The 27232-nt window shown below is 42.5% G+C and overlaps 1 protein-coding gene across 1 annotated transcript; it reads left to right on the forward strand.

The window, feature by feature from the left end:
- Window positions 1–1161: 1161 nt before the first annotated feature.
- LOC128732242 (fatty acid CoA ligase Acsl3) lies at window positions 1162–7735 on the forward strand. Its single transcript, XM_053825453.1, has 9 exons — window positions 1162–1260; window positions 4024–4159; window positions 5285–5930; window positions 5997–6331; window positions 6413–6552; window positions 6634–6806; window positions 6879–7142; window positions 7243–7518; window positions 7581–7735. Exons 1-9 carry the CDS (start codon window positions 1238–1240, stop codon window positions 7733–7735), a joined length of 2148 nt encoding a protein of 715 aa, XP_053681428.1. The 5' UTR covers window positions 1162–1237.
- Window positions 7736–27232: the final 19497 nt, after the last annotated feature.

Consider the following 27232-nt stretch of genomic DNA (forward strand, 5'->3'; position numbering starts at 1 on the left):
GCACTCTCTTCGCAATTGAGAACTCCAACCGGTTCCGAAATAGACGTTTGAGGTCACTATGAACGCATCGGCATTTGCATTATATCAGCGTATCATTATATCACGCTAGACGGTCCTCTGAGACCCTTTAGAGGGGAAGCGGTGGGGAATGCTTTGCAAGCCGGTTACGTTGGGTGGTAATTTTGTGCAGTAATTAATAACTTTTTGCACATGTCGCATAGCGTCATTCGTCGGTCAGCTTCGTCCCAAGATCGATCGTTTGCAGTTGGTTTCGGTAATAACGTATATTCTAACAATACTGACGAAAAAACATTTAGTTAAAGTGCGCGATAGGCTCTTTTTCGATGAGCCTAAGTTTCGTCAAGTTGGGTGAACACTGTACTACCTGGAACATGATTTGACAGTAATAGCGTGTGAAAAAAATGTTCAAAAGCGTTTGTTATTTTTTGTGCATCTTTGGAGCGATTAAATTCAGCACCTTTGCAAATTGATCTTCTGTTACGTCAAAAGCTCTGGGTGATCATTACGGGAATCTGTTTTTTGTGTCAATTTTAATTCATCGTTATCGTTGGTATGAGTACTAATTTTTTTTATCTTTTTTCTTTGCTCTCATCATGCAGGACTCGTCGCATTCCTTCAAGCTATAGTTGATCGTAGAACTGATTGAATCCTCGGTGGACCCCAGTACAGTTTGTGTGAGACTTGGTTTCGTTTAAACCATTTTAACTTCATCATCACAATTCCGTGTTTAAGTGTTTCGTGTTTGTACGTCGCTCTCGTGCGTGTGTCTCATAAGCCGTACGCCAACATTTGTGTCGTTGGGGCACAGGGAATCGATCATCCAATTCATCAGGAATATATTACCATCCAAAAATAAAACAAAATAGCATCATTGTTGTGACGTTAAGGTGATCGTGATCATTTGCTCGCAGTATACGGTAGCGTAATTCATTCGTGTTTTCTTTGGTGATTACAAGTCATAGTTTGTTGAAGAAATTGGTTCAAATTTTACACTTTACTGGTGAATTAACGATAAGGCAGACAAATTAGGTGTGCATTGTGAGTGACAATTCCTTAAATTTAGCTAAATAGCTACACGAATTAGAAGAAACCAACTTTGACACCAAGGGCACTAAACTCAATCATTAATTCACGAAACACTACCTAACCACAACTTGTGTATGTAGCAATTGTATTGAGCGAAAAGTGTTAAGCAAAACGTCAAATTTTCGTCAAAATGTTCTTCGAGGATGATGATAAGTAAGTAACACCCAGCAGGAAGCTGTGTACTGTTTTTCGATGCTTTCGTTTGAAAACATCAAGTTGTTATTTTTTCATTTCAATTTTATATTTGATGCTTTTTGATCTAAATTGTTATTAACCTAAAATTTTTATTATTACGTAACAACTTGAACATTAACATTATTTATTTACTTCCACTTGTTCTGGATGAAAATCGGAATATGTACTTTTAGCATACAAACACATTTCGTGTTGATAATTTGTATTACTTATCTACATCTTGTAATCATTTTCGACTACTTTTAGCACTAACTTGCATGTCAAAATCAAAAAGCTGTAAGAACTCGCAATTTTCTACCTTTTGTTCTATATCTGTTTTGTAGAATGGCTTTCGTTCTTTTGCAGCTTGTATTACTATCTATTTCTTAATGTAACTTATTGTCTTAATATACTGTATTGTTGTAGTTCACTATCACAAATGTTGTGCCGTGTGTAAACAACAATCCGCTTCAATTTAAGTCACATTTTTATGAAATCGCTCACCAGCTCGTGTATGTCCATTGGCATCGATTATCGCACTGTGGTTGTTACGATTTTTGGATCTTAGGCGCACGTGTTTACGTTTTATCTATTGCGTCGGTTCTTATCTTCGAAGTTCGACGCTTATCACTTCATTTGAGTCATCGACGATCGATGAACTCCCAGCAGTTCCAAAGGTCCATTCCATCCATTCGCGATGTCCATCGAGCGTAACCCTGCAACGCATGTGTACTGCTCGGGATTTGGAGCATTTCTGAACCATTTTTCTGGCACTTCGTAATCCTTCAGAAGGTTGACGTGGTACCAAATCGGTTTGTGCAGTAAACTGGCACCAGGAGCCCAATAATGAATCGATAAGCAACCGGTAGGAAATGCACCGCATGGGTTGTTATCTCAACGCCTTCTCCGCGATACGCATGCCTATAATGCCTCACGGTGACCCTCGATCGGTACAAAGTCCACCTAAGGGAATCCGAACAAATCTTCCATAGTCCCACGGCGATCCTTATCGCAAGAACGTAGGCCTGGGACAAGTGTGTATACTTGTGAACTACTCGGCAAAGTAAAAGGTGATCGATAAGAGGCACTACATACATTTTGTCTTGGAGGTTTAGCAGAAGGCATTCTAAAAGTAAGCAGCAGTTTGTAGCTCAGATGATATCTTTCCAATTCTCTAAGTTTAGTTACTTCCAGTACTTGGGTCTTTTATCTTCTTGTGAGCGTTACTTATAAATGACCTGTTATCGTTTGATAACTTCAGGTCAGGTCCATAATGCGGTTCTCATAATCGCACTGTAAATTAGTTTATTTTTAAAACGCTTCCATTCTGCAATTGCAACCCCCACATTCTCATTACCTAATCCTTGTGGTGGAGGTGAGATTAGCAGCGATAAGCAGCAAAGGTGCAGGCTCCCATACGTGCCTTACATAATGGAAAAGCAGACCTCAGGGAGAAGAGATTTGCAAAACTCAAATCTCAACAGTACATCAATAAAATTTTAAAGCCACCCTATGATTATCACAACACCGTGCGCACCAGTTTGCTGTACATTAGATTATACTGACATTTGGAACGAATCTAATCTTATCACCGTTAGCAATGCGAGAACACAGATCCAGCCTAAATGTTGGGATAAAACAGTCGGTTCTTCATTCAGCATTAGGTGCATATCATTAATCCAGCGCAGTAGGATTGATCTTGAGGTTTGGAGCACTCGTATGACGTCCTGTAAAACCGTTGCCATTTGTTCGAAATCGGCAATCGTCGAAGGCGGTGTCCTTATCGCACCATGTTTTGTGCCGAAAATTTAAGCCAAAGATATAAGCTCGTGTGCGTTATCGGACCGTTTTGCGACCAACCGAACATTGGAAGGAACCGATGCTGATGGGTAAAGTACTGAGATAAGATTCGGACGATAAGCAGGTTTCCCTGTGGCGATAGTATCCTCAAAGAGAAGGGGTACGTTTCGATTCCTTTTCTGTTTTTTTTCTTTCATCCTCCTGCAACACCCTTTACTATGACTTGGGGTTCTTCTGGCGTGCTGCACGGGTGCCCTTTTTATGTTTGTGACCGCACCGGTGCAACACTCAGTTCGCGCTACTACACGCTACGGTGCAGTGGTTCTTGACATCGGTCCGCTTCGGTTGCTCGGTTCCGTGTTTTACCGCAGCTGGTTACCACGCCAACCTTTCTGGTTCTCGTGCCCTGCAGTTGCTGATCAGCATTCACTCCCTATTTCTTCATTGCGTACGCGTTTTTGTACATACAGGATGGGCCAGCAAAAGTAAGAGTAGTGGTGCTAATCGGAAGGGCAGAACCGATCGTTGATTGATTTATGGGAGGGTTGGTTGGGCTTGAGGTGGTTGGTTAAGTGAAAAGGTTTCTCTTACGTAAATTGTCGATTTTCGATTTACTTAGTTATCTTGCTTCACAGAGGCTTTCCCTAGGGAGTGACATTATTTCGATTCTATTTCAAATCTATCTATTAACTTTGAAATGCTCACTGAAAATGACTCCCTAGGATGATAGATGCATGCATGGCGTGTTTTGAACAACTAATGCTTATTGTTAACAGTAATGCTACAGTAGTCTATCGCTAACTTCCTATGTTAAAAGCTTTTGGTGATCTCATGCCATTTTTTGCTGTATTCGTTCAATATCTTGCATGGGATATGTATGGTACAATTTTACTAATTTTTCCGGTTTTTTTTCAAAATTTCAACGAAACCTCGGAACAACAGCATGGAGAGCGCGTGGGTGCAGACGGCCATCGGCGCGATCAAAATCTTCACGATGATGTACGACATCATCACGATGCCGATTTACCTGGCCATCCAGCGTCCGTGGAAGCGAAGACAGCTAGCCAGGAGAGTGAAAGTAAGTGTACAATAGAGTGACAATTTGTTTTTAAAATTCAATTCGTTCTTTCCTGGGTTACATAACCCCGTTCTGCTATATTGCGAGTTAGTATTGCGTTCATATAAGAAGTTTGTAATATTCCGCACGTCACAATTTGAGTTATCGTCGGTTTCGAATACCTCACAAAACAGCGATATGGTGGGATTAGCAGCCAACACCGTACCTTGCAATGGTAAAGACGCACTTTGTAAGAAGAAATCAAGTATTTTCTTTCCTGGCTTAAGTCCCCTGCTCGCATGGAGATTAGGGACGACGGTTGTTAAGATTGCCTTGACGGTTTAAGTGTACGCGCAGTTATTTGTTTCTTCAAGTTTGCTCTTGCTATCCTGCTTATCACAATCACAGTTATCTAAATTTTGGTAGCTTTGGGTCCACTTTGTTCAAAGAAGTGACGATTTGTGGACGGTGTAGGGAGGCTAGATTCGTCCATTTATCACAAGGTTTAGTTAAATTTGGCAACATGTGCAAAAAATAATGGATGACTTTTTTTTTCGGCTGGAAGACTTTCAATGCAATATGTCTTATAACGCCTTAAAGTATCCACCGGTTCATCGGAAAGGGGTGATGGAGCTCATCTATACCTTCTCAAAGGTGCTCCGGTTGCGTGCTTTTCCGAGTTGTATGACCGTGACCATGGAGGAGTAGAAATGATTAGCGATCGGTCGTTACCGGGAAACGGGGGGCTTATGGTTTGTATAAAAAATTGTTTCCTGTAGTCCTAAGAACACCCTACGTTCTAGTGCTAGTGGTCAATATATCTGCCCTTGGCGTGTCTTGCAAGTTTTCAACCGTAAACTGCCCAAGCCGAAGGGTGGTTGTTATGGAGTAGCAGTAGTAATAAGTTGCACACTCTGTAAACTGCGGTTTTGGCAACAGCTATGATGATTGTACACAGGATTGAGTTTTATGGCAAGGCAAAGTATATGCCTGCACATCGAATGGTTATACCGTGAAGTGAGTGTTCAAGTGAGATAGAATATAAAAGAAGAAGAGAAAATTGAACATAATTCATATTTTAGAATAATAAGAAAATACGCTCAATTTATCGTGACATAACAATCGTACGTATTTTATGCTTTGTAGGCCAAGATCATTCAGCAGGACTCCAGCTCAGTCACGTACCGGTCGGTCGATTCGCCCGGAGAAATGCACGTCAAGATGCTGCAGAACAACATTGACACGCTCGAGCGCATGTTTAACTTCGTCACGAAGGTGCACACGACCAAGCGGTGCATCGGTACGCGCAAAATCCTGAGCGAGGAGGACGAGATGCAGTCGAACGGGCGGATGTTCAAGAAGTTCCGCATGGGCGAGTATATGTGGCGCAACTTCATCGAGACGGAGCACGCGGCGGCGTGTTTTGGGCGCGGCCTTCGAGAGCTTGGCCAGCAGCCGAAGCAGAACATCGTGATCTTCGCGGAAACGCGAGCAGAATGGATGATCGCGGCGCACGGGTGCTTTAAGCAGAACATGCCGGTTGTGACGATTTACGCGACGCTCGGGGATGACGGTGTGGCGCACGGTATCAACGAAACCGAGGTGACGACCGTTATCACGTCACACGAACTGCTGCCCAAGTTCAAGAGCGTGCTAAATGTGACACCGAACGTGAAGAAAATCATCTTCATGGAGGATCAGCTACACCCTACTGAAACGACCGGATTCAAGGATGGCGTCGAAATCATTCCCTTCAGCAAAGTCATCGAGATGGGCAACTCGAGCAAGATTCGTGAGTTGACATGAGATATTCGCTACGTTCGAAATGATCTTTCTAATCGTGTGCTTCTCGTTACAGCTGGTTCTCCTCCGACATCCGAAGACACGGCTATCATCATGTATACGTCTGGTTCGACCGGCACTCCGAAGGGCGTCCTGCTGTCTCACGGAAACTGCATCGGAACGATGAAGAATTTCTGTGATATCTTCAAGATCTACCCTGACGATGTGCTGATTGGATTCCTGCCGCTTGCGCACGTGTTTGAATTGCTGGCGGAAAGCGTGTGCCTGCTAACCGGTGTCCCGATTGGCTACTCAACTCCGCTCACACTGATCGATTCGAGTAGTAAAGTGATGAAGGGCTGCAAAGGTGACGCCTCCGTTCTTCGGCCAACCTGCATGACATCGGTGCCAGTAAGTGGTGTCATAATGTCCAAGAGCTGGTATACGTGTATATGGGGTTAACTAATCGATGTCTGTTTTTCCCTACTGTAGCTTATTCTGGATCGAATTTCGAAGGGTATCAATGACAAAGTGAATGCTGAGGCTCCGATGAAAAAGGCATTCTTCAAGTTCGCTTATGGCTATAAATCGAAGTGGGTCGCACGAGGCTTCCAGACACCAATTTTGGATAAGTACGTTAATAGATTGATAGACAAAGGGTGTTAATAGATAACTTATTGTTTTTCTCATGCACATCACATTCATCTTTCCAGGATTATCTTTAAGAAAATTGCCAAACTGTTAGGAGGCCGCATTCGCAGTGTTTTGTCTGGTGGTGCACCCTTAGCAGCGGATACACACGAACAGATCAAGCTTTGCCTGTGCGTCGACGTGATTCAGGGCTACGGTTTAACGGAGACTACTGCTGGGGCAGCGGTAATGGACAGTACGTGTTGCTCGTTGAAGTGTGTTTGATGCTAGCGTTAGTAACATTTTGAATTGTTGTATGATTTTGCAGAATTTGACATGGAGTACAATCGGGTCGGTGCACCGTCCTCGAGTAACGACATCCGGTTAATTAACTGGGAGGAAGGAAATTATCGTGTCACCAACAAACCATATCCCCAGGGTGAGATTGTTATCGGAGGCACGACAGTCTCAAAGGGTTATTACAAGCTTCCCGGCAAGACGCAGGAAGATTTCTTTGAAGAGGACGGTCAACAGTGGTTCCGCACTGGCGATGTGGGCGAAGTCCATCCAGATGGTGCGCTCAAGATTATCGGTTAGTATGTGTGAACAAGTTTTATGTGACATTTTGGGCTAGATTGAGTTGATTCCAATCATTCACTTTTACTATTACTTTGTACTGTTTTCTTTTACAGACCGTAAGAAGGATTTGGTAAAACTGCAGGCAGGCGAATACGTTTCGCTCGGTAAGGTGGAATCGGAGATGAAAACGTGCCCCGTTGTGGAGAACATTTGCGTGTACGGTGACTCAACGAAACAGTTTACGGTCGCTCTTGTGGTGCCAAACCCGAAACATCTGGAGGAGATCGCTGAGCGACTAGAAATCCGTGGCGTTGAATTCGAAGATCTCTGCGATAACAAGAAGGTTGAAAAGGCAGTTCTACAGGAGCTGGCTGAACACGGACGGAAATGTAAGAGCTTCTGGCGTATATTTCTATCGTTTCTGGAAAAGTGAATATTTTTCTCCCCGCAGGCAAGCTGCATCGCAGTGAAATTCCCGCCGCAGTGTACCTATGCAAGGACATTTGGACGCCCGATATGGGTCTGGTAACGGCCGCCTTTAAGCTGAAACGCAAGGACATCCAAGAGCGGTATCAGGCCGAAATCAATAAGATGTATGCGTCGTAGATGCGTTAGTGCGAGGAAACACGCATTAATAATCAACTACTTCCCATCTAGAGAAACACAAACACATACACATACATACATGTTCATACCGAAGCCAGAAAGATGGGAAGGCAGTAGGGAAACAATCGTAATTAGTAAAACAACAAAATCCTCGTTGATATCGGCGTACGTGTACGCTTGAGTGACTGGTGCCGTCGGTGTAAGGTACAATCCGTGCGAATCCGATCTTTCGCGCAGTGCGCGTCCTGAGGCACAGGGGATCTCCGCTAGAGACAGGCTTGTGTTTGTACCGTTTGTTTTTTCGTGCTCCTTTCTGTTAAACAAATTAGTTGGTTCAGTGTGCAGTTCAGTGTAGAATAACACATAGAGGGCGATAGAGACGTAAAGGTGGAAGATATAGAGATTGACTGCGTGACTAAGTGACGAATACCAAATCGACAGGGTGGTGCAAAATGAAAAAGAACGTCAGCAAAAACGCTGACACTGAACGTTAAAACCAAAACTTGAATATCAAAGTGGAACATTGACACTTGAAAGGAAGGAAAGGAATTGCATCCGAGAAGATAAAACGGGGCATGAGATCTAGAGGAAGAGAGCTTGCTGCATCGAATGGGAATGTTTCGACTTCTTCGTATAATTATAAGCATACGAAATCGTTGCGCACTACAGGGCTAGTCGAATTCGGGAATATGAGTTTATTGTTTGTTTTTGTTTGTTTATTTTTTTTATTGTCTTTAGTTGAATGGGTGTTTAGTTGTAGGTGTTTGTTGCTTTACTTGAAGCGTTACAAGTGCACCTCTATTTTGCAGGTGTTTGTTGCGAAATGAAGCAAAATGTTAAGAAATCCCCGCGAGCAAAGAACAATGCGTGGTGATCGTAGAACGTTCCTTCGTTTATAGTTCACTGCTATCTTTTTAGTGATAGTTGCAATCCAATATTTGATTGCAAGAGCGATTGATCGATGAGCTGCGTGCGGTGTACTGCAATTTGTAGCAGTAGTCAGGATAAGTACACATACTAATGAGTTAGGGTCGGTAAAAGTGCATAACTGCGGCACATAGTTTCCTCCGCCTCGCTGAATTTGTGGCAGACACTCCGATCGGCAAAGCTTTGGAGTATTGTAAAGACCGATTAGATAGTGCGACTTTATTCAAAGCAGACCCGAAACCGATAAAAATCTGTTTCGAGCCAAATTTAGGAAGGTTAAATAAGTTTATTCAAAAGAAAAGTGCGGAGACTAAATTGCTGTAGGATGAAAGGGATGAAATAGGAATGAGTTGTCTTCAATAAACAGTAAAAATCATTGGTTATTTCTTGCGCGTCTTTCTGCACTGCCTCTGTTCTCTATCTATCTTTTCTGAATTTGTGACTGCCTTCTTTTCCCATCTTTCTTTTTTTGAATCTATTTTCACTATGCTAGAATCAGTCTGCTCTTGTTTGCCTTTGTTAAAATTATGCCAATCTATTTACGATCGATGTATAAAGTAGTAAGAAAATTACCAGTAATAAATTATTGTTATCATAGAATAGATTAGCTAAACAATTACAAACAGTAAAACAATTCGGTTGAAACCATTATCTTCTCGTAACCATACCGATGTATTTATGCTTAAAGAATTTCCACTCTTTCGGCTACACATTAAATATTTCAAAAAAGTGAAATAAGATTGGAAGGACATGCTATCAGAAGAAACTGAAAGCAAATCACGTGGAGCAGGCATGCATAGAATACATAGGATGCGGGAAGACTTAAAGGAGCGAACGTCTACTTAACGCCAGATGCGTGCTAGTTGTTACGAAAAATCCCTGCTAGATACAAGGTGCTGAAGCTCGAACCAATCTGCGTTCTGTATATATGGGAATTAGCTTAATTTTTAGCGATATAGAGTTAAGTTAAAGTACGTAGCAAGATAATGCCCTGGGTGTATAAAAGGATACAATAAACTTACTTTTGATTTTCGTTTACCAATGGCTTCAACAGTAATGGCAACATGGGCTGTATTTTAATGGTCCGTTCGCATTAGTTAACTAACCATCTTTTGCATATGATAATTGGGATGGGTGTAGTATTGGGATAATATATGAGGGCAACAAAAGTTGAGTCATCATAATTCTAAAGACGGTAGTGCGATTTGTGCTAAGACATGCAACGGTACCAGAATGCGAGTTCCGAGAGTCTGATTAGGTATAGGAGGCCGAAGGAAAACATCGAACACAGGTGTGGCGCGTGAGGAAGAATCTGCGATTGTTTGGAAGTGTAAATCAGTCTAGCTTCGTTATGAAAATGATACCGAAAATGATGAATGACACAATAAAATTCACTAAATATCATACATCTTATAAAGCTGCGTATTTTCTAATTTCTACATTAAAGTAATATATATTGAGATGCTAAAAACAGATAGTCGATAGTTATCGTCATGTAACGGTTTGTGTTTATCGTTTTTGCTAATTTCTTTTGTAATCTCACATATAGATGGCGCTAGTATGATTGAACAACACACGGTGCTTTTTTAAAATTTTACTTTTTTTGGTTCAAAAGGAAATTGAAAATTGAAATATAAATATATATATATATATATATATATATATATATATATATATATATATATATATATATATATCTATGTATATATATGTATATATATATATATATATATATATATATATATATATATATATATATATATATATGTATATAAATATATATATATATATATATATATATATATATATATATATATATATATATATATATATATATATATATATATATATATATATATATATATATATATATATATAGATGAATAAATACAATATTACAATAATATATATATATGACAATGATATAACTGAATAATGTAATTTTATCATAATAGTTCCAAAACATTGAAGTAAAGTACATCGTTAATTTCGATAATTCTCGAATGGAAATTATAACAATGTAGCTTTAAACATCGTTGTAATTTTATTTTCTTAGATTGCTAACTGGGTTATACGATAGTTCAATAATTCACTTATTTTAAAATTTTGTGTTTTTCAAGAAGTTTTGTTCACACACTTTCTCTGATTATTTTCGTTTAAATTGGCTGATGGTCCCCCTTTAACATCACCCTTTGATATGTATACTCAACATGAAAACAATTAGGAAGCATGTGAGACGATTTTTGACTATACCATACTCTTATTGTAATTGAACTAGCTTACAGCACGTTACCATGGGGTTGATGAAAATAAAGCTAGTCTACAAATGCATGCTTTCCTGTGGTGGAATGTTAACGCAATTGTGGAAGGATTATATCAAGGATATGTCCAGATAATGTGATTTAATAACGTTTGCTGATTGATCCACTGTGTTAAACCGCGAGTAGACAACAATTGACAACGCTCTGCGCTGTGGGCTCGTACATGCTTTTATTGACACATAGTCTACGATGCTGCCATGGTTGGCCATGCTTTTAATTTATTTCCACCACGGATTCGACACTTTATGGCTCGTTTTTGTAATTGCTTGATAAAATTCATTATCCGTGCCCGCTACCAACGGCAAAACGGTACCATTTACTGGGTATGGTTTTGTGTGTGTAAAAGGATAATTCACCATCAGAGATAGCAACACAGTGGTGTCATTATCATCATCATCATCATTCGTGTGGAATCCACTGTAGGCTCTCGTGAGTCCCAAGCTGTCTTTGATGTTCAATGGCCGCAAGGCACCATTATGAGGCGGATCGGGCCCAAATGAAGCTCTGTTAATCATATTTGTTTCTAGGGGGGGGGGGGGGGGGGGGGTGACAATGTACTGTAATGTACAAATTTTTAATTTGTTCTATACTATATGAAGAGTGAATTGAAGACGGGCTTTTGCTCTTAATGAATCTGAATCGTCTGAAAGAACGTATTTCGCCAGTGAAACATAAAAATGTTTTGATATTTCCCTAAATCTTTAAGAAAATACCCTAAGTTTAGTTTATCAATAATCATAGATACATTAAATAAAGTAAAAATATAAAATTATTAGTAAATAAAGAATTATTCACAACTATACTGTAACTTTACATGCAGACATAAATATATTTAGTTTTTACTACCATTTCCTAGCTCCAGTAGGGCGAGTTCTATTTTTTTTCTGCGCATCAAAGACTTAATTTCGCATGCATTGTATGTTAGGTTTGCTGACTTTACTTGCTTTTCAAATGATTTGCACATCGACACCAGTAGAAAATCCACGGTCTCAAAGTTAACAACGGCACGCCACAGCTTATGCGACAGAACTGCACCGGAAGCACAGGAAGTGCTACATTCATCTATCACAGGCCGGATCGAGACAGTCATCAACAATTCCGATGGCACGCGATCGCGATGAACCCATAGAAAATAAACGTAAATCAAGCAAAAGCATCATATGTAAAATAGTGTTTCTTTCTTCATTTCTATCATTTCTTTATCCGTCCGGTTTTCTACGTGGTGTGAGGGATTCCTTTTGCGCGGTTTTCTGAGCCGAGCCCGGAAGCGAGTCCCGCGGGGGTTTACGCAACGGTCTGGTGCGTCCGGTGTGTTTTGCCCCGAGTCCCGGACAGCCTTCGTCGAGGCCATCGAGACTCGATTGACATGATTTGCATAGGCTGCAACCCAAGAGATGTTCGTTTGCCCGTTCGTCTCGCCGTCCTTCCGTTCGAGAGGCATCAGGATGCTCGATTGTTCCTGTGGTAGTGTTGCATTCATACATGTCTAGTGCCTTGACCACCCGAGGACAATATAATTTTCAGTTTGTTCGTGCCACGCATTTTATAAATACCGTAGCCGCTTTGAAGACCGAGCCTGATTTTCAATGTTTTTGTTATTTGGTATTTTTTACCAGCAATCGTAATGCCTCTCGAGACTGCAGCCAATGTTACGAGTTTTATGTTCCACTTAGAATTGTTTCTTGGCGTAATGATCTCGTCACGAAAAGCAAACGCCTGCAAGCCCTGGATTCAGCGAAATGTTCCAAACAAAGTGAGAGTTTTGATTAGGCTCAAAAACAAAAGCAATTTGTTGAGATGAAAAAATAGAAGAATGTATTACAAGATCGTCAACGAATCGTTCAAATTGAGCCACTGGACACGGAAGCCCTGCCGCGATTGTAAAGCGAAAGAAGGCGGCAAAGTGGGAACGTCCCCACTCTGCGGCAGTTGGACAAACAGCATTTCACGTTTTCTGTGTATCCTGTCCATGCTACCGGCGCCATCAGTCGCTCGATGTTAACAAGATCGTTAGCAGCTGAAATTTTACGCAGCGGGCATTGCTTGAAGTGTGGGCTGGAAATTAAAGCCCAATCTCAAATTCCTAAGCCCGGACCGGGAGGGAAGATTGGTGGGCTATATTCCATGGACGGAATTAAAACCCAAAAACTTGTCTAGCATCAAAAAGAGCAATGCTTTAGCCCGTCAAATGTGTCTCTGTCGAAATGCACATTACTGGAAGACAAAGATAAACGTTTGTTTGTCGATTCAAATTGGCTAAGATAATTTGCCAGTTTAGAAATGCGCTTTCAGGAGAAGATATAAAAAATGTGAAATAAAAAAAAGCCCAATTGTTACTCTTGAATACCTAGATTGCAAGGCGATATTGTCGACGTCTTTGCTAAACCTACCAAGGACGAAAAGCAGCTTCATCCAGCCGAGTAAATCCATTTAATATATTCGATGTCAACTTGGACATCGATTTGACCTACAAATTTCCCTTCAATTGAACCACCTTACAAGCACCCTCGCCTTATGCTCGGAAATGGCAGAGGAAAACTTCGCTTCCGCTCGACGGCAAAGAAGCCAGCAAAAATAATATAGATTGTTTTGCATTTGTGGAACACACCTCGGGTCAGGCGAGATGAAGGCAAAGTTTTGCTTGGAAATTAATTTCAAACCCGGGCCGCATCTGCTGGCTGTCGCCGACAGATTCTTCTTCACCGCGTTCACGATAACGCTAATATCGTTTATCATTTTAACATGCACCTAAGTAAGCGGACACATAATTGAATTGGTTTATCTATCATTTTCCTGCTCCTCGTTTTCATCGCTTTGGCGTAGGTGAAGAGAGAACGAAAAATATGAGCGCAAATGATGGGAAACTAATCCCAACATTCGACGCATATTGATTGATCTCGAAAGATGAGTTGGCGGATCTTTTTCTGCCGCTTAGCAGTTCGAAGCCCGTGGGCGACGGTAGGAAATTGAAAGTGACGTTGCGCGTGAGAGTGGGTTGCACGGAACTTCATTAAATTAATAATAGAACTTTTTCCGATTTAGGAGAGAGTTTTTTTTGTTCTTGAAAAATAAATTTCTAACGTGCGTTGAAGTTTTTGTCCCAGTTTGTCTTTTGCATACCCCGTCACGACACCATCCGAAGATTGAAAGGATTTTGAGCTCAACTAACGGCAAGACGCGGTTTAACTCGTGGGCTTAAGTGTCGAAGGCTCAAGTGACCTCGTCGAGCCGATTAACGGTGGTTCTCGGCGAGGCCGATTCAACCATCTCGCGAGTGTTAAACAATAACCCAACGAGCCCACTTCAGGCGCAAGTGTCCTCTTGTCCTGTTCGCTACAATCGATTGCATAATTATCGTCCAGCCACTCGAGCGTCTGGACAGCCGAGCTGTCTTTGTGTGGACCTCACTTGCTCTCAGAAAGCTCCCGCAGGAGGTCATAATGCAACCCGCTCAAGCCATTATTTTCCGGAGTCGACGGTGGAGATGCGCGGCATAGTCGGACCCAAGGGAAATTGCTTTTTGTTTTTCCCCCCATCCGGCTGGACCCAATCGACCTCCGTTGAACTCGCAGATATATTGAGTCATTCCCGCCCTCCCAACATCCTGCCTCTGCGCTCACGTGTACCCTAACGGCCACCAGATTACCCGATCGTTGTACTCGGAGGCCATTGACACGAACGTTCTGCCGTCATCGACCACCATCATCATTATCGTCATTGCTCGAAAGCGGCACCGGCCCGTTTGCTGTGGAGCTTCCTCACGTGTAGACGGTGGAAAATCGAGAAGGCGATTCGTTCCATTTGCACTGCTAGACTCTTCCCGGTTCGAAACCATCCTCAAGATGTAGTAGCATTGCGGACGTAATACTACACACGGCATGCCGCTGAATGAGTCGCTACCGCTTTCTTGAGAACGCTCCGCGTGTGCGTACGGGAAATCTTTGAAAAGTACCCAAAAGAGCATCTAGGAGGCGCCACGTCGCTCGTGGAAACGGAGTAGATCAAGCACACCTGTGTTGTCGGCACCGGAAGTCTACCAGTTGCACGTGCGGTGTACCGTATCTGCTCAAGATCCCGTACGGGTTGCAGGATAATGCGAAACATAGTGTTGTACCTCATTAAAGTAAACGGCCAAATAACGGACAACTTTTGCTGTGGTTTTTTTTGGATATATTTAAAGTTGGTTAATATGATGTCAAACAATAGTGTAATGACTTTACTGATGATTGATAAAACAGTCTGCGATTCGGGTTTATGTCTACTGCGTTTGATGGTATAATCGAAACTATAACTCAAACATGGTTATAAAAACTTCAATAGGTTCTATCGAATTAGCTTAACTGTTTTGTGTCATTTATTGGTGGTTGTATGTATTACCAAACTCCAATAACAAACATTCTATGTAATTTCATGCCAAAAAGAATTGTAACGATAGTTTTTATTGCGTGATATATGTCGTAAGTAACGTTTTCCTCATTATACTCAAACAAAAGTAGAAGATGGAAAGATCCAATAAAAAAACTAGTTTAAGTCATTAGTCATTACTCTTAAATTTAAACATACAAAGTCAAGCATATTGTGTTGCATCAGATAAATATAAAATCGTGAAGAAATGTTAAGCTTAATGCAATTTTTTAGTGTTTTCCCATTTTTTGAAGAAAAAAAAATCAGAAACAATCCAAATGCTTGTATTTTTCCATAACACGCTATATATTGGTTTTCGTTCGTTTCATCATAGTATATTTATTTTTGAAACAGAATGCGAAAATTAGTTGAGAAATATTTTAAATATGTTTTTGAGGAGATGACAATAGTAAAAAAACAAAATGCTATCACAGACGTTCTAGATCCGGCCCGGAATGATGCTGTTTGTTGCATTCATTCGGTAAAACTAGTACAGCTTAAGAAGACTCATGTTTCAACTTGGGTCGACACCGTTACACCATGAAGGGCACCCAGCGCCAGATAATCGTTAATGATAGATCGCGGTTGTGATTTTGCCTGAAGGCTCGAGCTTGCCCGAAGCACTTGATCACTTGACTTGACCAAGTCCACGGTCCATGAGCTACCGACCCTAATCCGATGAGTCATCGAACGCTAACAGCACGAAGGCTAACAATCCGCTGAAATACAACAAAAAAAAACGTGAACAAACTCCCAATTCAATCGTGCATGCGGCCGGTTGAGAAGCTCCAGGGGCGCAAGCAACCAAGCCCGCTTGTTTGAGCTTGTAAAACGGTCCCTGAACTTGCGGCAGAGTCGGGATCAGCAGCCGGGAACCGATTCTTAAACCCCTCCGCGGCACGTGTGGTTGGTCTGGATTAAACCCGTGGTGTTGGGGGGCCCCATCATCGGCTATAGCAGCGGGCTCTAATTAGCAATTTGCGGGCATACCAGGAAGCGAGCTTAATGGAAACAGACGAGGGCGATACGTTGGAGAAGATGCTCGAACAGATGCGCTGAGCAGCAAAAAAAGTCTACGAACGATTGAATCCCATATTCACCATCGAACCATCGCACCGAATGCTAACGACCGTGATGGTGTTTGGGTTGAGAATGGAGCAACAAAGCGGCACAATCCTATCATGCAAATAATTAGCAGCTACTCAGAGCAGACCAGCTCGCTTCTCCCACTGTTGATCGTGGGTTTTCCAACTGGCAAGGCGGATTAAATCAGTTTTCCAAGCGGGTGTGTTTTTTTTTCTCCTAGCTTGCCTGTACCAACCTCTTCCAGGCGTTCTTTGCTCGTTATCGAGGCGCCCGTTTTCTGCCAGATTAGTTTGGTCCCGTCGCATCGAACAAGGAAGTGAGCCCTTGCCACTAGGGTTTTGTCAAACTGAGCAACAACAATAAGTAGCGATTTATCGATTTGCATAACGAGCATTTCGTAAACCATTCGGAGGGGCTTTAGAAGAATTGGGAAAAAAAACCCATCGATAAGGCACAAGTTAAATTTAATCTCCTATTCCAAGTTTTGAGAAAATGATTTTAACTAATTCTCGTACCCTTATCAGCATGTCATGCTTGCCAATTGTAATTACATTTTATCTTTAATCAGGCAATGGCAGGCTGACGAATACCATAAGATTGAAACTTTCCGAATGGGGAATATGAACACAGTGTTAGATTAATTTTCTGGTCATTCTTTCCAAGAAAATCTGACAAAGTTGTTATTAATTTCATAATGATATATCATGTTGACAGATTCCGTTGAATTTTAACGGAACGCAAATAAAATATTTGCGCGTGTATAGCAACTGGTTTCTCTTTCTAAGAGATTTTCTGTGAGTAGATATGGATTATGAAATGATGTTTCAGGTTGTTGAAGGATACGTTGTTGAATAAGCGTGTTTTTCATATCCAAAATAAAAAACGTTTTAACTGAAAGGTGTAAGCTATGTATCGCACATATTTCACAAATATTTTTTTGATTCTAGATGTTGATGTAAACATTTCTGCCGTGAATTCCAAGTCGTTGCTCAGATTTCCATCGATCTGTCGCATCTCAGCATGTACATGTCGTTCACATAACATATTAAACTCCCGACGACGACGAATGTCCTTTTTCGTTCGGTGGTTTTCCGTCACTCAAAAGCAAGCTAGTGGTAAAAGCTGTAGTTGAAAAAGTTTGAATTCTTCGTCCCCGGGGGGTTTCACACATTCGAACTTGCAAGACGAAACGAACCACTAAAAGTTGGTGTTTGGGATTCATTGCAGCTTTTTTGTGCCATTTGTTGGGCTACAAACTTTTGTTTTTACGCGACGATTTCTTGTAGAACTTTCCAACAGTTCGTTAGCAGAATTGAAAGTGTATCGTAACGAAAGCTGTGCGCATATTGAGGAATAGATAGCAGAAGCCCTTTAAAAACGTGCTTATATTGAGCTGCTCGAATGATCACTTCCCGCGTAAAACAGATTCCAAGTTTCAAGCCATGGAAACAAGGACCGATGTACGGAGTTCGAATTTTAATTTCACTTCTTCGCTCCCCTTAACGTCGGCTCGTCCGTCCGAGACTTTCGGTTTCGAAAACGGAAAGGGAATGTGCCGAAACGCTGAAACTCTCGCAGATATGATTGGCAAACGAAAAAGGGTTTTTTTGTTTCGCTTCTCAGTTATTTTTTTTTGGTTGCATCCTCTTTCCGCGAAAATGAGATATTAAAGCAACCCTACGGAAGCGCTGAGGGCTCCAAATCCGATGATCGGTTTCGGTGGAATTCGAATCTTCTAGACGCCTCAAGTCGTGGGTTCTTTTTCTCATCCTGATCTCTCTCTCTCTCTCTCTCTCTCTCTCTCTCTGTCTCTCTCCGGACCCTTCTACATTGCAAAACTTTTATCCAAATCCATCCGTTTCGTCTGGCATGAAGATGATCAAAACTTCGCGTGGGGCAGGGCGCGTGCAAACCAAACTCGAGTACCTGACGAAAACGTAAAATGGATATGTTCCGATGGAAGAGCAAAAAAAAAACACATAGAAATTCCGCCCGACACAAGGGCGGTGTGAGGCAAGGGATGCCCTTGTCTTCCCATCTCCACCCGATCGTTGGGTTGTGTTACACGATTTCCAGTTTTCCAGGTCGTTCGTACTTACGCGAGCACCTCGCGGCCACGGTCATGGCCAAGTTCGTGCTTTTGAACCCTCGCCCAGGGATTGGGCCGTGAGAACCCTATCCCAGGCCAAGCCGTCGCGGCTTTTCTGCCCCAATGGGGTGCCGTTCGGCAGGGGAGTGCATGGTTATGTTTCGCAATCGCGATGCGCCCAACCGGGCGGGCCCATTCGTATGGAGTCACGCCAGCGCCAGCCGTGTGCACCAAGATGATCGTAACCGGGAACAATCGGAGGAAGTCACGGCTTCAGCTTCGTCAGCGAGACGGTAGACGTTTGAGGTGGGAGCATGACCGCGGATATGACCGCGAACACATGAGTTAGAAGTGAGGTTTGGTGACTTGAAGCGTTCTTTTGTTTCTTGCTCAATAAAAGCACAAGTTATTTTGTTTAGGTTATTCAGTGAAGGATTTTTCTCATAAAGCCCATCAAATTTGCTCGTACTTACTTTTGCAAGCTTATGTCTTAATATGTTATTTAAGAGGGGTGCGAGCGATTCCATTAACATTTAGAGATGAGGCATTTCTTGTCGTCAAATGCTTGAGAGCAGATTAATGATTATTCGGATATTTGCTGTGAAATGGACATTATATCAAGTGTCTTTTTTTTGTCCTGTTCCTTTTCTAATCCATTTCATATAATTCACCAGCCCGCTTATCCAATTCAAAACATAACATTATTGTATTATTTTTTGTAGAACTATTATATTTTGTTCGATTTTCATGTTTTGAATCATACTGAAAAGGAAAGGATACCTAGAATTCTGCTCGAATGCGCTTGCTGTTCTTCTGTTTCTTATTGCACACGTTACGACAGATGAAAAACCAAAAAGGAGATAAATAAACCGCCACTCTAGCTGGTTACATGGGACTGCTCGTTCTTTGAATCGTCTAGTTTCTACGAGTGGCAAAGCATGAAATGAGTTCTTTACAAATCAGAGCTGTGATGGAAAACCCAGCGCACCGTGCTGATAGTAATTCCCATTAGCCAGGGTATTTCGGCTTTCGCTTTTTTCCCCCAAGTGTACTGCCAACGCTAGTAGAAGTGCGTACACCATCCAGACACTTTTCGACGTGCTTTGTGTCGGTAAGCGCGGTACGAAAGAATAATCTTTCCGAACGTTTGATCCTTCGATGCTTAATTTCAAAGCCTCTTCAGATTTCGAACCACGCACGGTGCCCATTTGGTCGCTGTAGCTCGATCGGCATCACAGTTTCTCAGGTCCTGTCCGGTTGCCGGCCCCTCGCACACTTTGCACCACTTGGGCCCTTCTCCACCATGTGCGGAGAGAATCGCAAAAACGTTGCATTGCTGCAGGGCTTTGAAGAGGATGCATCACGAAACAAAACGGCACCACGAAGCCACGATGCACACAGGAATGCGACTCGACTGATGTGCAACATTTGCACACACACACGCACACACACGCTGGATGCACACCTTTCATGCTGACCCAGGACCCAAGATCAGGTTTTCGTCCCTTTTTCCTGCCATTTTCGTGCCGTAATCGATTGGCTCGATCGCGTCCATCGAAAGGGGAGATTGAGAGTCGACGCTCGAAGCGGTCGAAGCGGCTCCCAGACTACCCCTATTGCATGCGTTTCCACTCAATAAGGTGCCGTGTTGTGAAGTTTAATGACTTATGGGCAAAACCTCGTACCACCGTAGCCATCGGTCGAAGTGCTTAAGGCGCTACCGGCCCTCACGTTGGTCCGTTCCAAGCCGTTCCGATTTGTTCTGCGTGCCGAGCTGTCGGCGGTTCTGAGATCATTTACGTGTCTTGTCCGGCGGCGGCATTGGGTATTGGGTGGGTATTTTTTCGATTTCGTTCGTTTTCCTTCTCACCGGAATGGGCGCTTGCCGGTGGGGTTTTTCCTGACCTGCTGGAAGAGGTTGAGAAGTTTCGTTTTCGAATCGGGCACGAAACACTAATTACGCTCGCACCAGCGTTGGTTGTGGTCGGTGGTTTCGCTTTGGTTGAGGTGGACCGTTTGGGTTCTGTTTGGACGTTGACAAAAAAAGCCCGGTGGAGAGAGAGAAAAAAATAAACATTCAGTCTCAGCTTCCATTTCGGTGTGGTTTTACTTTTCAATTAACTTCTTGCAAGGGTGTCATTAAGGAAGACACCAACCAACCCAAAAAAAAAGGAAGCAAACAATCTCTCCTGCGCTAGTGAGTGAAACCATCGCCTTAAATACCACGGCCTGCGTTAAGGGCGATGAAGCTGACGCGTCGCATAAAGAGGAACATCTGGGCATGACGCCGTGGCTCGCATGAAGCGATCCGATCGAAATAATTATGCCACGTAATGTGGCGTGACACGACAGGAAATGATTCGGGTCCGTTTTAGGCGACAGTTTAACGTAGAACGTTTAGAAAAAAAAATCAAAGGCTCCCTATCCTCATTCGAATGGACTGGCGGATCGATGTTTTTCGCGATTCTTAACAGCCAGGTCGTTCGCACGTTCGTCAGTATGACATTGGGGAAGACGACACGCTGGATTATGAATGTTTCTGCGTATTGTATAGGGATTGCCTGTCATCCATGCGAAAATGGTAAATGGACGATACAATGGATTAGTGGACGAATGCTCTTGAAGGCAGCAGTTAAATATAAATGTTTTCAGATAGCATTATTTATGTTTTCTTTGTATGTATGCTTATGTCTTTCAACCAATGCTAGTATTTAATACTTATTTTAAAAGTTCAAACACATAATTTCAAACGGCACAATTTTTTGAAAAAAATTAAAAATAGTATAAACACACGATTGCGAACAGACAATGACTAAATCGAGTAAATCCATGCGCTGAACTGCCCTATAATAATAATCTGTGAAAATTAACGTGTTAACTTATTACTTTTCTTGAATATTTATGAAATACTGTCTGTGAACAACGATTAATATTGAAGTGTGTGTTTGAACGCACATATGCTTTGCATCACTTTTTACAAAGACTTGTCGAATTTATTATTCCATCGAGAGAGGAGTTTAGTAATTTTGTAATAGCTTACAAGCAATACTAACTATTATAGCAGTAATTTTATATCCTCATCCAGTCCAGAGAGTGGAAAACAAAAGATGCTGAAAAGGGCAAATGAAATGTTGAGCAAATGAAAACCTCCCCATGATCTGCACGATAATTACTATGCGTGTTTCGTGTGTAATAAATGAAAAATCAATACATAGTTTCATAGTTTTAAATATGCCCAACTGCTGCACCTGCAGTAGAATGATAAAACAACTGCCATAAATCTGAAGTGATAACCAATCTTAACACTGTAAATGAAGCTTTATAATATGGAGTGGCTGATTAGAATCAGCTTTTCATAATAAATAAATCGGATGCTGTTGAGATAATACGTAATTGGGAAAGCGGGCAGTTCGTTACAATTGTGGTCATTTGACACGTGTCGAGGTTGTTACCGGGAATCGTTGAACAACAAGCACAACCATTTACCCAACCGCAGTAGAAATGCATGTGTCGAACGAGAACAATTTATTGGGCAGTCACACCGTGTGGTTTTTGAAATGTTTATCGCACTAAAACGAACATACAAATCTCTTTGCGATTTGCACTGCTCTGCATTGGCGAAGGATTCATTCGCTGGTTTGTTCAACATTTACCAACGGCACCGTCTAAAAGGCGCTGAAAAGCGCTCAATGGGATCAATAGAACACGTTTCGGAGCCGTTCTGCAAACCGGTTCGATGGCAGTGTATTCGAATCAACTGCAATTTTCATGCGCGGTGACGAAGATTAATCGCGGCAATTATGATAAACGCAAAAAATAGCCCCACTGAAAATGACCCCGTTATCGACGGAATAATTAATCAACCCATCGTGCATTGCCAACGATTTAAAGTAAAGCATTCTTGCTATCGCAATAATCGGGGATGTAAGAAGAAGCCATCTGGATGGCCGTCATGAAACCGCATTATCATGACAGATTTATCCTGCCAGTTGGTAAAGCGTAACCGACGGATTCTACCAGCTCGCATCCGTCTCTTAATTCCTGCCATCCCATTCGCCAGTGACCTCTGCTAGGGGTCAACGAATGGTTGCTTGAATAGAGGAACGTGGAAAACACGCCCGCACGCCAAAGACCTGTGTCGTGAGTTTGCGCTGCATCGTAGACTTCCCATGGCCGGCACCGGCAACGAACCAAACTTACATAGAACCGAGTGGAATCGAGTTTGCGTCAAGTCAAAAGGTGTGCTTGTGCTATTCCCATCTCAGCCAGCCCATTGCGCCTGGAGCAGTTCGCGAGGGTTCCTCCGTAATTGGTAATGCATTGCTGGGTCTGCTGCCCTCTGAGCCCTTTCGGGGTGGATCTGGTCGAGTCCCAATGCTCGAACGAACTCCACCGACGGAAGCGCGCGCCATCAAGGTGAATAAATTTAAATTGCTTATAATCGGATGAGCATAATAAATAAAGCGATTCCGTGCGGTCTCGCGAAAGCATGCGCATGGAAGCTTTGCTGGAGAGGACACGCTGAGGAACAACCGTCGCGCGGATGCATTTCTCGACCCGTATCCGCCCAACATAGGAACATTGTGTGGCGGTTGCAGCGGCAAGCTTTAATCGTTGTAATTACCAGCAGCCCGGCTATCGCGTCCGGTGAGCGAGATTTATCTAGTACCGTCAACCGGTGATGGCACGTGAGGACCGATCGGTAGACCGATCGAATCGCTACCGAGCACACGGTTGGGAATGGAATGCCTTCCGATGGTTGCCGGTTGCCGGTTACATGATTTATTTGCGCCAAGCGGTGTAAGCATTGGCCGGAAAATGACAATCAGTCCGTGCCTCGTCACATCGCGTATGACTCATGACTCATGCCGCCGGTTGCCACGCGGGTGACTCGATCGGGTTCGTCGTTTGTCGGGGCGCACAAGTCTTTCGATCATACGACTGACTTCTCCATGGAGTAGGGCCGTTCTATCTCTATTTGTTGCCCTTTCTCTGTCTTTCGTTAAAGGATTTTCTATATTTGTTGCTACACTTCTTGTGCTTATACTATTTATGTGCCCATTTCTGCTCGATCACGATTTCTAGCGATCGATAGCGACCTCGCCCGGTCGCACTGATCGACAATCGACCATTGGTTCCCGGCCCATCCCGGGTTCTTCGGCCAGTTGAATGCCCGGGAATGCGGTACCTTAGCGGTAGGAGTCTTTCCACGGCGCGAGAGTAATGATAAATACAAGGGACGAGTAATTTATGAGTCTATAAATAGCCCCAAACCGCGGGTCCGGCCATTCTTCGCTTGCACTGGGATTGCATCCCAACGGCGTGCACGGTTGTGTGTGTCCATGCTGCACATTGCAAAATTGCGCCCTTTTGTAAGTGTGCAAGGCGTCCGCTCCGGCGGGAACGGTCGCCACAAGGTTAGTGACCTACCGCGCGCGCGGGACAGCATAACCCCGCTGGCATTACGACACCGCACTGATGTTGTTGCCGCTGATGATGATGAGGGAAAATAGTTTAGAATAACGAACAAAGCAAGATCATGTGGACGATGAAATATGGCCCATAGGTGCTGGGCAGCACTGGCAGTTGGAGCTGAGTACTTAGCATCGGTCCGTGCTGGGTTTCAGTATACGGACACGAACGAGCCGGTGTCGGAGGTCAGCTAACAACGGGCGCTTACGAACTTGGCCACGGCTTGTTGCCTAAGAGTTTGTTGACATTGTTGTGCCGGCAGGGCAGACAGTAACGATCCGACGATTATTCCTTTCCTGGTACCGAATCGCATCGCTTGATTAATGACGATCCTGTTGATCTGGCATCTGATTTGATAATGGGACGCAAGAAAATGCATGAACGAACGGGCTGTATTTCCGCTTTGGTTAAATTATGCGGTTAAGGCGTCCATTCGCCTAATTGCCAACAGCAAGTGTGTTGCCTCGTTGAGATGCTTAGGAATAGTCGATTGAAACAAAGTTGAATATTGTTGTACCATGATTAAGCGACAGACAAATTTTAAATGGAAATATAATCTGTGCCTACAAGTTGCATAAAAATGTAACGAAATTTGTATGATAGCATAAAAACTAAATATAATGTGAAAAAAGACATAGAATCTTTGAAACTTTTGCCTTGAAAGAAGTTTGAATACTCAAAGCTTTAGGTTAGGCATTTTTGAAAATTGACCATTGTTTTCCTTTTTTTGTATGCATTGTATGTAAGAGTCTTCAAGAGGTTCAGTTCAATAGTTTTCACTTGCTATAAATTACAATGAAATTCTTACAAGCGAGGCTCAATCATTAATTCCCAGGAGTTCAGCTCGCCAAATAGAGCCAAAAGGCACATTTTACTACCACATTTTCGAAGACCGGCCCGTGTGGAGCAACAAAATGATTCTATGAATACTACTTTAGTGCTTACATAGCTAATTGCTTTCACCAAGGTATTCAAAACACGGAAACCACCATACAACGAGCAGCTGCTATCCGCAAGCGTTCCTCTTGGAAACTGCTTAACAAATTTGTGGTGTACTACGGTGCTGGCAGCGTTTTCGGTACCATATATTACACAGCATAATAGAATTATCTGTTGGGACACGCACCGATAGAGCTGTTCCCCGGAAGAGTACGTATTCCTATGCTCCGGTAGGCGTACCGAGTAGGTGTCGAGCCTGCCACCGGTACTAGATAATGCCGTACGACGAGCGACGATTAAGGAGACCTGTCTTCGGATACCAAGCTTCACCGGTTCAGCCTGCAACCTGCCTAAGCAGTCTATCGGCGCCGTAGTGTAATAAATTCTGTTAAATAATTTAGCTCCATTGATCGAACGATTCCATTTGCCATCCGTTTCGTCTTCTAAAGCTGCCAGCGGCATCGTGATGGTAAGGTATGCAAATTGTTACCGATGGGTAGGCGTCCCGTAACTTAATAGACATTGCTAACATTCTAATCAAACGGACATTTTTGGCAGCATGTTTCGGTACGGTTGAGGGCAATGAATTTTCTACAGATCTATCGGTTGTATAAACATGCTGTTATCAACAAATAGAATTACAACTTAATAGGAAAAAGTTAATCAATTTATGAATAGCCATAGTTCGAAAATTCTGTTGTAAGCATACTCAAGCAATTAACCTTTGGGGAATGTGCTGTTTTGTAGATTTTCTGTTTTATACGTAATGAAGCAAAAAAAATTACCAAGTAGCGCATTGGTAGGCGATCTTAACAAACCTACAATCGTTTTTTGAGGAAGGAATAATATTTAAATTTGATTCTGTTTCGTACGCACCGATGTTGTGATTTGTTTTTCTTGGCTGTTCCAAAGGTGTTCTTCAAGTATTCGTGAACTAAAATTGAGTGGGTAGCTGTGAAATCCAACCGACCACAGTTGGCGTTTATCACAGCTTTTCCAGCACTAAATAGCCACATAAAATTCATGCAGGCTCCCTCGAGTGCATACTCGTCCGTATCTCATTCGTGAAGCTAATGTTTTGAACCTATTTTTTGCTCTTAGTCCAAAACTCAAGATGTTTAGTCCATGATGAGCTCGGTCTTTGTTACCTCGAAAGCAAACCGCTTTTCGCAAGCAGTTAATTTAAAAGCACTTTTATTTAGTTCACTGACTTTACGGAGAGGTCGGTTAGGTTTTTTACCTCCGGTATTCGCAGGTTGCCCATTCGTGCACGAGAAGAACGTGAGTATTTTATGCTGTTTCCTCACCCAATATATTTTTAATCAACTTCTCCGCGGATTAAATTTACGTATCATTACCGTCTGGCATGCCGCACAAGAATGCCCACGTTGAGTTATGATCCCGGTGATGTAGATAAGAAAGTATGCGATTAAATCCGGCCGCACCGTTAAACAACAGTTAGCGGAAGTAGGATCGCACCGTTTTCTCTAACCATAATTAATTCGGCTACTCGCTTTAATTCGTGTTTTTTGTTTTCTTTTGCGTGCTTTTTTACCGAGAAAAAAAATCAAATTTCATTTCTGAAATTTAACTTTCAGAATGCTTCCGGTAAATTTGAAGATGTTTCTAAGCCTCTTACTTACTAACTCTTGCAGGAGAACGAAAACAGCTTATGAAAAAATGAGGTAAAATCTCTTCGGTTCGTTGGTTTACTGAATTTGCAATAGCAAGTCTTCTTAAGCAGGAAAAACTCTTCATCGATATATTTTGACACGTCGCTGGTCCCATTTCCGTCGTGTTATAGCTCCACGGCGCTCGCACGTGCAGCCATGAGTGGGCTGGAAAATTTACTTTTAATTGAATCGAGTTCCGATCTTTTATGTAGAAAATGAGTTTTTAAATTGTGTGTGTTAAAAATCCATTAACCGCAACCGGAGCGATACCGGTTTCTGGTGAATTGTGTGGGTGCATTTGTCGCGCACAGTAATATCCGATTTTCAGGCATTATCCCCAACTGAAAGGTGGGAGGTAAGTTGAGCCTGTGTCCTTGTATGAAAAAAAAAACAAAAATACTACAGCTCGAGGAGTATACAAAATAACACGCTCATGCTTTGACACAACATGTACACGTATAGGTACAGAAAGCTGCACAAGTCGACAACAGCACGTGCGTGGTACGCTCTGATGTTGGTGCCAGAAAATTGCATTTCCCACTCCGTAAGCCTCGTGCTTTTTTTCTTTTTTCGAACGATAAAAACA

This window comes from Anopheles nili, chromosome 2, assembly GCF_943737925.1.
Source record: "Anopheles nili chromosome 2, idAnoNiliSN_F5_01, whole genome shotgun sequence".
Taxonomy (NCBI): Eukaryota; Metazoa; Arthropoda; class Insecta; order Diptera; family Culicidae; genus Anopheles; species Anopheles nili.